This window comes from Onychostruthus taczanowskii, unplaced genomic scaffold (genome assembly GCF_017590055.1).
Source record: "Onychostruthus taczanowskii isolate IOZ18803 unplaced genomic scaffold, ASM1759005v1 scaffold156, whole genome shotgun sequence".
Classification (NCBI taxonomy): domain Eukaryota; kingdom Metazoa; phylum Chordata; class Aves; order Passeriformes; family Passeridae; genus Onychostruthus; species Onychostruthus taczanowskii.
Genome location: NW_024498751.1, coordinates 786,042 through 799,022, shown reverse-complemented (window position 1 = coordinate 799,022; position 12,981 = coordinate 786,042). Strand labels below are relative to the sequence as shown.

The 12,981-nt window shown below is 37.1% G+C and overlaps 1 protein-coding gene across 2 annotated transcripts in view; it reads left to right on the top strand.

Annotated features, from left to right (window-relative positions):
- Positions 1-1,339: 1,339 nt before the first annotated feature.
- The window catches only part of DISC1 (DISC1 scaffold protein), a 132,650-nt gene continuing 121,008 nt past the window's right edge, over positions 1,340-12,981 (top strand). For both annotated transcript variants that reach the window (XM_041399144.1, XM_041399143.1), the window contains exons 1-3: positions 1,340-1,444; positions 4,735-4,864; positions 9,148-9,383. In XM_041399144.1, coding sequence (XP_041255078.1) covers positions 1,401-1,444; positions 4,735-4,864; positions 9,148-9,383 — 410 coding nt within the window. In that variant the 5' untranslated portion in view covers positions 1,340-1,400. The remainder of the gene's footprint in view (positions 1,445-4,734; positions 4,865-9,147; positions 9,384-12,981) is intronic.

Sequence of the window (12,981 nt, the reverse complement as noted above, 5' to 3'; positions counted from 1 at the left end):
CATGAGGGGTAGGCTGTTCATTTCAGCAAGGGCCTTCTGACATTTTGCATGTGGATGACAACACAAAAGTGAGTTCACCCTGGAGAACAGTGCTGGGACAGGGGAGAGATCTAGTCTTATTAGTAAGTTCTCTGTCTTTATTCTACCCTGTTGGCACAGAAGCAGAATGGAGATCAATACTAATGATAGATTATTGTAAAAATGCATCATTTCTCTAAATCAGCAAATGTAAGCAACATCTCATGATAAATCCCCTCAGAGGATAGAGAAAGAAAATAAGCAATAAAAAGCATGCACAGATGGATGCTATTCTGATAGTAACATATTGAAAATGTTAAAAGGATTGCTAATCACACGAAATTGTATGCAGTGAGGTCACGAACAGAGTACTGAGCTATAAAGGTTTTCCATTTGTGGGTTACTCAAAACTCTCTAATTTGACTAATGTATCATCAAAGGTGTTCTGTCTTGGATGATAGGCTTGTTATCTGTCATGTATGTGATTTTGTTGGTATAGTATCACAATAGAAGATACACGTGCTGCATTAAGAATTAGTAGTTAGAATGATGTTCCTTTGTTTTCTACAGAGACAGAAAACAAATAAGTAACTTACATAGAGAGGTGGCCACTCTAAGAAAAGTGTAGGATTATGGTACAATCAAAGCAGTGTCTTGGGGACTACTGTTATTTTTATTTAAAGTTGGAGGTAAATTTTTATTTTTTGATGATAAACTGAACATAATTCAGGAGAGCCTGGAATGTGATAATTGATTAATTGCTCTAATTGCACGTGCATTTTCTGCTGAAGTACACTGCTATATCATATGGGATTCTTCAGTTCTTGACCTAATAACAATACAAATTTTTAATAAGGTCAAAATTAAAATATGTAACTGCTGTCTAAGTTTTAAGACAAACTGCAGTGTGTAGGGAAAAGCAGCACTTTTCCTAGAATTTAATTCTCAGCTGTTACTCTAGGAAGAGCATGGATGATAACTTTAAGTCTATTCTTTGGAGCCCTGTGAAATTAAAGTGCTGGAAAGCCTGCAGTTTTGTCCTTGTCATAGAAAAAAAGTAGCTAGGCATCTTGGTTATCTGATGTTTTACATTGTAGTCTTGTTAATTAGTCCTTGAGCAGAACAGACCAATTTATTTTATGAAAAGAGGAAGGAGTACCATCAGAGAGGTGGATTTTACTTTTTGTTGAGAGACTATTTTCCCCCCCAGGTAAAACAGGACCCTTTCATCACTGTCATCATTGTTTAACTTTTTTTTTTAAATTTGATTTCTAGCTGATAAATTTAGACAGAAACTGGAAGAACTGGAGAAGGAGAAAAATTCTTTAAAATTTCAGCTTCCTTCAAGGCATCCCTCTGTTAGCAGTTTTTTGGATAGGTTCATGACCCAAGTTCAGGCAACATTGCACTGGGCTGCTGATAATTGGTAAGTTTGTTGATTTATTATTGTGTGAAATGGTGCTTCTGTTTTTCTCAAAATGCAGAATACACTTATGAATAATTATAATTAAGAGTTTTAATGATCATCTAATGTGTCCATATGGAGCTTGTTTATGAAAATCCCACCCTGCCCCCCCCCTTTTTTTTTTTTTACTTTCTACAGTTCTTTCAGAATTCCCCTCAAAAACATTGATTATGATGAACAGGCAAATTAAATGGAATGTTTCTCATTGGTGTTGAGTGGGAATGGGATTGAATCCTTGACACGGCAGCTTGAGCATACAACAGCAACGCAGCTTGAGCAATGCTTCCCTGTGGAGTTAATTCTGATGCTCCCTTTCAGGCAATGAAAGGATACTGAAATCTAAAGTAAAAACCAGATTATTTTTGATATGAATAGATCTTTGGGAGCTTCCTTTTGTGTGACACTTCTTAGATAGCAATACTGAGCATTGTACAAAGTCACAAAAATAAATTCTAAACCTTGTCTTGAAGGGATAGCTTCAAAGATGGGAGGAAAGTGAAATGTATCAGATGGCCCAAGAGGGATAGTTTAGGGGAAAAAATAGTCTCTATTTCTTGGTCTGTCTTAATCTGTGCTCCTAGTTACTGTTGTTTGAAGAGGATACTTCATTAGAATTGAAAGCTATTCTCAAATGCAATCACACAAACGAAAGAAGAGAAGCCTTTTGTTTTCTGGCAGCTTGTTAATACAAAGACTGCAGTGTGCTAGTCAATACCTTTGTGTGTAATTTTTGATAGACATGAAAATTAGATAAAATCAGTACAGATAATATGATTTTTTTTGTGATATTGGAGAATTTGAAGGCAATTTTTAGTCTCTGTTTATAGCATCTAGTAATAAGGGAGGTTTATAATAAGCTGCATTCCTTCAGAGCTGTTTCCTTCTAACTTCTGAGGCTCTAAGAGGCTGTTTTACCATTCCTTAAAGATTCGGATACACCATTCTCTATTTTTTCATTAAGATATGTTTGGTCTATGCATTAATTTGTAATAATGATTTTGACATTATGGGTAGTGTTGTCATCTTTGTCATGGAAATTGAGTCATTAAAGCATCCCTCAGATACAATTTGCTTATTTTTGTGCTGTATAATATATATATATAATACTTGTAGATATAAAATAGATGTTTTAACCTATTTATGAAAGGTTTTCTGTTGTTTGGATGATTACATCTGTAACTCTTTCCTTTGCACAGGTCTGAGCAATGCCATTCTTCAGGGTCAGATGAATATCCTCTTCCCTTTTCTGTCTTGAGCACACTCCTTTCTTTGAGCTTAAGTTAAACTACTGTTATTGTGACACCCTTTTATTTGCTTGCTTGATTCTTGTAGCCTTTTACTTTGCTTTGTCTGTGCCCTGACTCATTGATACAGCAAGAGTACCCTTTGCCTTCTGTACAGGGGTTTAAGTCCTTTCTGTTACAGCAATATTTTTAGATAGTGCAGTGGAAAACATAACTTCTTTCTCAAGGAAAATTTGTAGGCTTCAGTTTTTTGTTTTAATTTTTAATTGGAACAAAACCAGTATACCCAAAAAAATTTTTTTTCTTTTTTCCTTGGAAAATTAAAAAGATGATCAGACTAGCCTCAGAAGACTAGACCATTGCAATTTTACTGTAGTCAAGGCAATCTCATCTTTTTGCAAGAAAAATGTGTATGGCAGCTTATTTAAGATATGAAGCTGAAATTCATGCCTCAGTTTTGTTTTACTTGATTAAATTATGAAATGAGTTTTTAAGTGAATGCATTTGATATTGACAGAGAATATTGGGGGCATGTGGTAGGAGCCAGATTTGGTTATGTTTAGCTTAGGAACAGCAAATGCTGTGGTTGTGCAATCACTCAAGTTTGGTGACATCAGAGAGATCTTGTTTATCTTCCAACAGTACCAAGTAGACAGATGCACTTGGAATTTCCAAGAAGGTTCTGAAAATAAAATATGATTATAATGGAATTTTTTCTAAATTTTGACCTGCCACTTGGAAATTTATTATGTACATCTCTAGGAATGATGCAGCTCCAGCTTGAAGAAGGTGGCTTCAGAGCTGCTGGGAAGTGTGGCTGGTCGGAGCCACAGGAACCTGTAATGTCTGTAAGGCGCACTGATGGTCTAGCACCTCATAACAGCGGTGTCTCTGGTGCATGCTGTTAATACAGAAATGCAGTTACAGTCTCATTATGTCTGTCTTGCTTAATCTTACCTGTGTTGGTGCTGAAGTTTTATTTTGCTTTTTCAGTGCATTCTGCAACCCACAGAGAGGGAGTAAAGCAAGTGTGTCTTTTGATGACCCTGCAGAATAGAGGAAAACCTCTTGTTCTACACACTCGTTAAATACCTGTGCATGGAGATCATAATTGTGTGGTTAATCATGCTTAAACCAGACTTATGATGCATGTTTTATATGTGGCATGGATGGATTTGCTTTGCAAGATTACAGTGGGAAATCATGCCTCAAAACACTTCCTTTGAGACCCAGTATTTTTTAAAGAAGATACTGAAAGATAAAGATATTCTTTATGTGGAGATGCATGCACTTGTCTCTAAAGATGGACACAAAAACACAATTGCCCTTTGCAAGTGCACGTGCCCTTATGAGAGAACGGAAATGAAAATGGGTTTTCATTGTTTGCAGGTGCATTTTGAGAGGCAGATTATGCAATTGATACTTAACATAATGTGTTGATTACCGTGGAGTCCAGTCATGCAAAGATTTACAACTGATGACTGGGAAGTAGCCCACTGATTGTAATTTTGAAAGAACTCGCTGTGCAAGAGAGAAATAAAATTTGGCATTGTGGAGCAAACACTCCAGATGATCTCTAATGTAGTCTCCAAAAGCTGACAGAAGCTGCAAAAATGGCTTTGGCAAGTTTCTAAACTTCTGTCTAAGAGATTTTTCTCTGTATTGATAGAAACTACATGCCTTAGTTTTGTCTCTTTCGAGGCAGTGATGGATAAATTTCTGAAATATGATAAAGCTGAGGAAAGCCTGAAGCTATACAAGCTTACCATTTTCTTTCTTCATCATGTTGTAAAAACAGTGCAAATGTCTGAGATAATAAAGGAAGATATGCCAATGGAAAAAAATCTCTTGTTCTATAACTGTATCTGTTTGAAATGTAATCATTCTGGTGGTGGAGTGTTATGACTCTAAAGGTAACATATAGCAGTCTGATCTGTTTAATCCTTGAGACATTGAAACTCATGAAAACCACTAATTTTTAGCTTTTGTAATTTTTTTTTTCCCAAGGGTTAGACATGAAGAAAATGGTCTTTGTCATGAAAAAGAGCTCAGACTTTTGAGATCAACTTCCCAGGAGAGGACACAGGTTTCTGCCACAAAACGAAACCAGCTTTTTCAAAAAAAGAAGCGATTACAGGTAACAGGGCTGCAAAGTTGTGCATAGGAACCAGTGCTTTGTGGGGAAAACCTTGTAAGCTGTCACACAGAATTAAATAAATTTATTGTAATAGCGACTTTGCTTCTGTGTAGTAATTAGAGCCTTGGCTGGAGTCCAGTCGATAATCTAAGTGATGACTGGAGATGGCAGCCACAGGAGTTGTGTTAATCTCATTACAGAAATGCAGAGCTGGAAGGTTTGGTGGCTTGTGTGCATGCTTAAACTTTCCTCATTATCTTTTTTAGCATGCTCTTTGTTATAATTTGGTGTTATAATATTACACTGATCTTCCAAAGTTTTTATTTGAAGACAAAAAGTTTTCATCCATTTCTGGTTAGAATTTACTATAAATACACGATTTACCAGCTTTTATTCCTGAAAGATGATTGATGCTTTTCATAAGGATGAAGGAATCATCACGGAACAGTTAGCATTTGCTAACAATAGCTCTACAATGACATATGATGTCACAGCGTGATGGTTTGGCAAAGGGAATGTTTCAAGATGGCATTAGTCCAATTTTAAGTCTGCAAGCCTTTTAAGCAAAATGTAGCTTTTTCTTTCCACCATCCTTCACAAATCTCAATGTACTGTCTAGTTATGTGTCTTTTAAACCTTGGTGATTAAACTCAGCGATGTGGCACCTTAGAGAGCTAGTAGACCTAGTTTTCCTTTCTTTCTGTGGTCTTGTCTTGAGATATTTTTTGGTGATATTTTCATTCATTTGGTGGATCCAATAGTACAGTGATCTCTGTGTGTGTACACACATAAATTTATATATATAAAAAAACTGCAAAGAAATAGAGAAAAACATGTGGTCATTGCAAAATTGTACTTAGGTGAAGAAATGTCTTCTTTTTTTATTGAATTCATTGCCTTTGTATTTTTTAGGCTCATTTCATCAACAAGTAAGAGGAGACATAGTGTAGTTCAGCATTATCAGCATGCAGAACATTTTTTAAATCTAGACATCCAAGGGCCACCTCAAGATATTGAACTGAAAACTGCTGTACTTAAGACTCCACAACAGCTAATTTTTACACTTGCTCAAGCTGAATCTTTATTCTTCTGTAGTTACACTAGGGAAAAATTAACCACACCATTATACAGACATGCTATTTATTAGAATTTTATCAAAATTACTCAGAATTGAAGGTTCTGGGGAAGGCTGATCTGTGGTGATTGTTTACACCCAGGAATCCCTAAAGATTGCTCCTGCCCAAAATCTTGCATGATCAGAAGTAATTTTTTTTTTTTTTAAATTTTCATCATCCCCACTTTACTTTTTCTTCTGCTCTTTTCTGTTGGTTCTGCATTTGTCTTCAGGGATTTGAAAACCTGTGGCAGTATCTATAACTTATGTGTTAATATTTCTATTGTAATCTCTATTTCATGGAGACAATCGGTCCATAAGTGAGGCTGGAGGGGTACGGTCAGTACTTATTAGCTGTTCTGTTGAAAATCCCAGTTTAAACTTAAATCTGCAAACTAGAACTCCAGCTTATGTTTAGTGAGATGAATATCATCTGCTGCTCTGTGTTGAGACTTTAGGCCCTTTTCATCTGTCCCTGGAGGTTGACCAAGAGCACGCTAAAGGCTTCTTTGCATTTCTGGAAAAGAATGTGGGAATATTCCAGTTACTGATCAAAATTTCCATGCTCCCAAGAATGCCTGTGAGCTATTCCTGAGCAGAGCAGCTTTCTTTCTGTGAATGCAGATTGTGTGCTTCTAGTATCTATGTATGTTGTACATTTCAGTACTAAAAGTGTGATTGTAAAACCAGATCCCGTTCATCTTGCTTTCTGTTCCCATGTAGGTTGCTTATTGCAGTGATTGCAATTACTACGTTTTCACAGAATATGGAGGTCTCTGTATTAAGTAGGGCCTATTAAGATTTTGGCAGTATTCCCAAGCTAGTAAAACAGAGACAGAATTGTCCTTTGTGCACCCTAAAAGCCTAATTTGAGACTGAAAGAAAGAAAACTGATGTTTTTGGTTTGCTGACCTTTCTGTCCTTGACAAATGCCTGTGGGCTGAAACATAGGCTACACCAATCTCTTCTTGCTATGTCTAAAACCAAAGAAGAAGGAAAATAATTGAGGAACCTAGTGTACAGGACTATTATAAGTTGAAATTTTGGAGCTAGTCAACCTCTGAATATACAAGGACCATTTCTTGTTTTAAGTGATACTTGAGAAAGCTGGTTACAGTGCAGCAATCCTGAAAGTATGTTAACAAAATTTGTGAATTAAACTTCATGTAAATTGCATTGAAAATGTTAAAATAATGTTAAAGTTATCAAGTGAAACTCTAAAAAAGCAAAGAAATGCCCAAGTCTGTTATCTGTGTATAGTACATACGTTTTATAAGAGTCTGTAATATTGAAGTATGCCTTTTTTTCCCCCCTAGATCCCTGCCTCATACATAACTGAAGTGTCTGTTCAGATATTCAGAACACTATTTTATCTTCATTACCCAGTATTTGACCCCAGAACCTTTTTAGTGTGTGTCACTCAAACCTTCTTTTGAATAGAAGTTTATTAATTTGTGAGTGGGTTCCTGTGATAGTATTAGTAAACATGGCATCTTAGTGTTTCAAACCCACTTAATTTTATCTCTGTAACACCATTTTGGGTGTTATTGCCATTTGCTTAGATGCAGAATGGAGAAGTAAATTGCCATAAAAAGCCATGTGGTTGTTTCTAATGTCAGTTTTGTAATGCTTAGGTTTTTACTTTTTAAACATTTGTTTTTTTAATTTTTATTTTTAGTTGGACTGAATGTGATCAGAGTTTGAAATTGACCTTTGATTTCTGTTGAGAGCCTATAGATAGCATGTCAGAGATCTCTTGCATGTGGTATAGAAAATAATGAACAAACAATCTGTGGCTATGTGTGGACATAATATTTTAAATGGCTTGCAAAGTTTCACAGAGACAGTAAGAAGCATAGGAATCGAATCATCTTCTCCAGTATGGTGTTCAGCTAGTTTGATGACAACTTTAACTCAGCAATCCAGTTTCCTTCAACAAGTGCTGCTTCCTTGGAGGCAAACTATCTGTTGGGTTTTCAAGGAAAAACCTGTGCAAGGATGATGTACAAATTAATGAAGATTTTTTTTTTTTAACTTTTGGCCTCTCACTTCAGGAAGGACATAGAGGTGCTTGAGCACGTCCAGAAAAGGGCAATGAAGCCAGTGAAGGGTCTGGAGCACGAGTCTGATGAGGAGGAGCTGAGGGAGCTGGGAGTGTTTGGCATGGAGAAAAGGAGTCTCAGTGGGGACCTTATCACTCTCTACAAAGGAGGTTGTAGCTAGGTTGGTCTCTTCTCCCAAGTAACAAGTGACAGGAAAAGAGGAAATGGCCTCAAGCTGTACCAGGGGAGAATAAGATTGGACATGAGGAAGAATTTCTTCGCTGAAAGGGTGGTCAGGCTTTGGAGTAGGCTTCCCAGGGAGGTGGTAGAGTTGCCATCCCTGGAAATGGTCAAGAAACAGCTTGACATAGCACTTAAGTGCTCTGGTTTAGTTGACAAAGTGCTGTTCTGTCGAAGGTTGGACACAATGATCTTGGAGGTCTTTTTCAGCATTAATGATTCTACAATTCTATGTTTCTAAAAATTGTATTTTGCTCTTGCAGGAAGCATCAATATCATAATGCACACAATTTTCACTTCTAGAAAAATTAGTGCAACTGATGTTCTGTGCATTTTAAGTCAAGGGAAGGATTTTGTGCTTTTAGTTAAAATGAAATGTTAATTATCAGAAGGGCTGATTAGATAGTAAGTGATTCTCTGCTTGCATCCTGTGCTTCTTGTTGAATTGGAACCATCAGACAAACCATTGCAGGGATATTCTGCAGATAGATGTTTGATCAGTTTAGCTGCCAGTCTGTAGAGCAAGAGTCTGTTGCCATGGGTGATCTGTCATTTGTTTTTTTGGTGCAAGTTTTTAGCTTGTGAACTTGTGAAATACCTATGTATTTTAAAAGTGAAAGAGGACTGACAGTAGGTGTTGGAAGAGGAACATGAAGTGTGGTGTTGAAGTGGAGGTGGTAAGTTTCAGACTGCTGGAAGCACTAGAGTTTCTGAGTACAACTGACATAAAAATTTTTGTGTGTCAGCAAGAGGATGTCTCATTTAATGTTTGCTAAATTGGACAAATTTAATTCATGCTACTTCTGACACTTATACTGCTTTTTCTTAGGGGCAAATGGGTTTCTTTCATAAGATTCATTTTAAACTTGGGTTTCTGTTCTATGCAGAAAGAAATTGAAGAACTCCGAACAAGACTGGCCATATTAGAAGGAAAAGATCAACAGCTGAGAAGAGAAATTGAAGAACAAGATAGGCTTATTCAGTCACAGGATTGTGAACTGGCTGCTTTACTTGGGTGCATTTCTTTGAGAGAGTTGCAGGAAATAAGCAAGGCTGTGGACGACACTTTAGCATCCTCCTATCGAATTCCATTCAGTTTAGATCTTCCAGGAGCAATAAAGAGGTATTTAAATTCCAATTTAGATGTAGAATCTTGTATCTTCCTGTATGTTCTGCTGAGTTGGCTGTCAGTTGTTTTCTTCATCATTGTGCCAGCTAATTATCTGGATTTAGACACTTTAAAGCTTTCGGAGAAAAGATGCTGGAGTTCTAAAATTGATGTACTTCCTCAGAGGAGTTTGTAGTTATTTGAATGTCTTGCACTTAATGTTCTCTTATGGTGAAGACCCACCTACAGAAAGCATGTGTGTCCATCAACTGTTAATTCCTATCATCAGCTTACACTATCGCTTGTTAACAAGTGGAATTCTTTCCCCACTTTGGTAATGCAGTAATTCAAACATATTTCTCACAGCCTGAAAGTGTGTACTAGGCACCATTCAAGTAAATATTAGAGATGCTTCTTGCTTCCATGAATTTGTAATTACAATAAAGTCCGATGTGATGAGGAGTGCTAGATGGAGGCAGTGGGGAAGAGGATGCAGCATGAATAATTTTTTGACACTCACAGTTAAATGAACAGTAGATGCATCCTTTAAATGGAAAAGTAGCTACTCTAGGCAGTATTTTGGAAATAACCTCATCTTAAATTAAAAAAGCAATTGAAACTGTACTGGACATTGGTGATGGGACTTTGAAAGTGGTACTGCTGCTGTGTCACCAAGAGAAAATAAAATTCCTATTTATCCTAATGTACTTTTCTTCCATATAGGCAATAACTATGTTGCTTGCAATTTTTAATCTCCCATCATGTTTATTTGATTTAGTTTGGTTGTACTAACATTCATGAGAAATTGCTGCTCATGTGTGCTAATTTATACAGATTTTTTTTTTAAGTCAGCAGAACATTTTATAGAGGACGTATTCTTCTCTTTTGACATGTGTTTAAAATTTTAAATTAGGTTATGAGAAATAGTTTCTTGCATTAAGTTTAGCTTGTTTTAATAATATCTTATACCTGTGTTTCTAAGATCGAAGAATAAAAGATCTTAAGCAGTCTGTCTGAGAAACTGATTTGAGTTTTCTTAGTTTTGGATTTGCTTATGAAAGAATATTCAGATTATTTTTTTGCCTCATTGCTGCCGTAATATTGCTGCTGTTGCACTTACCTCTCTGGGAAGTTATTTAAAAGTGAGTTAAATAGTATGGATTCAGGAGGAATTTTCTCAGACTTGTTTGCTTACTAGCACCATGAATAGCACAATCACTTGAGAGAAAACAGGCATTCTTTATTCACAGTGCGTTCATAACTGGAATGAAAATTTTAAAATAATTTTTCCTTTCTGTTCATTTTTAAAAGACGCAATGAATGAAACTTTTGTTGTTGTTGTTATTTACTTTGTTATCACCAGTGGTCAGGTGCTTCTGCTCTCATTCCCATAGCTGGAGTTCTGCTGTTGGGACTCTGGTGTGTTGACCTTGGCTGCACACCAGGTGCTCACCAAGCCACTTTATCTCTTCCTTTTCTCAGCTGGCCCGGGGAGAGAAAATAAGATGGAAAACAATCCGTGGGTTGAGATAAGGCAGTTTACTAAAGCAAAAGCAAAGTGTTGCATGCATGCAAACAAAGGTTTTATTCTCTGCTTTCCATCATCAGGTGATGTCCAGACACTTCCTAGGAAGCAGGGCTTCAGCACATGTAGTGGTTGCTCTAGAAGACAAACACTGTAAATAAGGAATGCCCCTGCTTCCTCTTCCTTTAGTTAGCTTTTATATCAGCAGACATCCCAAACATCCTGTAGTGTGGAATATCCCTTTGGTCAGTGGGAGTCAGATGTCCTGGGTATGTCCTTTCCCAGGATTTTGCCTACCCCCAGCCTACTGCTGGTGTGAGAGGGCAGAATGCTGGAGAGAGGGTGCTGATGCTGTACCAGTGCACACTGGTGTGTTACCATCACCTTTCCAGCCACCAATGCAAAGCACAGCACTGTGGGGGCTGCTGTGGGGAAAGTTAACTCCATCTCAGCCAAACCAATTACAGGACACGTAAACGCAGTTATTTAAAAGCGAGGGTTTATTCAGATTAACAGTGAGCTTAACTGATGGGTGGCTTCTTTTTCAAGCTGTGCAGTCTATCATACCTCAGGTACACAGATTTTATGTCTGAATCCAGACCTGCCCTCCTTTTGTAAGATGAAAAAACATCATGCACATGGTAAGACATTTGGTGTGGGTATAATTCCTGTGTGCCTATGGGCATCCCCCAGATTGTCGTACAGCTAAACAATAATTTAGGAGATGACCTTACATAAACTTCTGCTCAAATCAGGCTACAATTTCCAAGTGAGATCAGGTTGCTCAGGGCCGTATCTCTCTGAGTTTTTTATATCTTCAAAGATGGAGATTTTGCAGCCTTTCTAGGCATCCTGCTTTTCACCACCCTTTCTGTAAACTCTTTTTCCTTTGTCTTGCCAGAATTTCCATGGTTGCAACTTGCATTGGCTTATTCTAAATCAGTATGTCTTGTGGAAGAAGTATTGTTTATTAGGTAACAGGTTTAAATACTTGTTTGATGCTAGTTCAACATATTAGTTTTAAATTCCAAAGTCTTGGCATAGTTAATCTGAAAGAGTTTTTTCTGGAAATTTGCATTTGATTTTCTGAGTAGTTGCAGAGGAGAAAAAAAGTTTTCTAAATCTAGAGCTATCTGAGTGAGAAATAAAGCTGTTACTCATGCACATGTGCTAGAGATCAGTGATTATGTATCAAGGTCAATATCAATGGACAGTAAATTACAAACTCCTCTCTGCTGGGCTGCAAGATACTCTGTCTTTGTTCTAGCAACATTGTGCTTGTCAGTAAAGTACTGCTATGATGTGCTTTTGCATAATTATTTGTTGACTACATGAATTGCATTCAGCACTGGAGTAACACAGGCAGGGCTAGTGTGAAGCATCTCTTAAGACAATCTGTGCTGTAATGCATTGTATTTGATAGCTTGCAGTTCACTAAAAGATAAAAAAATATTCAATATATTGAAGCAAACTTCCAGGAACATGAGAGGAATATTAAACAAAGAATACTTGCCCAAGTACTTGCCCTTCTGTGTGAATGAGGAAAAGAGCATGTCAAATACAGCTCTGGGATGAGCATTGGTTCTAAGCTTATTTTTCTTGTTGAGTGTTGTAATTTTTTCAGGAGTGTTCTTTGTTATGCCTTGTTTATCTTTGGTATGTGCTGAACTTTTTAAATATGAAGAGCCTTTGTCAATACCCAAGGCATGCTTTCAGCTTGCAGAATTTAGAAATGTGAAGGCACATTACCCTGGGACCTTACTTGAGGGCTTTGGAAGTCATGGTTAAAACCTGCTGGTTAATGGGCAAAGAAAAATGTTTTGACAGGGAATTCTCACTGAAGTTGAGACTGCAGAATGTGGTTGTTTTGTTCATCCAGACAGGCTTGATTGATCTTGGTAAGCTAAAGGGTATAATAATTATTTTAAAATGGGGAAATTGCAGGCCACAAGCTCAGTTCACTTGTATGGTGTTGCATGGAGATGCGTTTAAAAGGTGGGAGCAGCTGGTGTTGTGTGCACTCTGACACATGCCAGTGTTTTAACTGAAGACAACACACTAAAATCAGAGGAAAATGAGTCTCAGTGT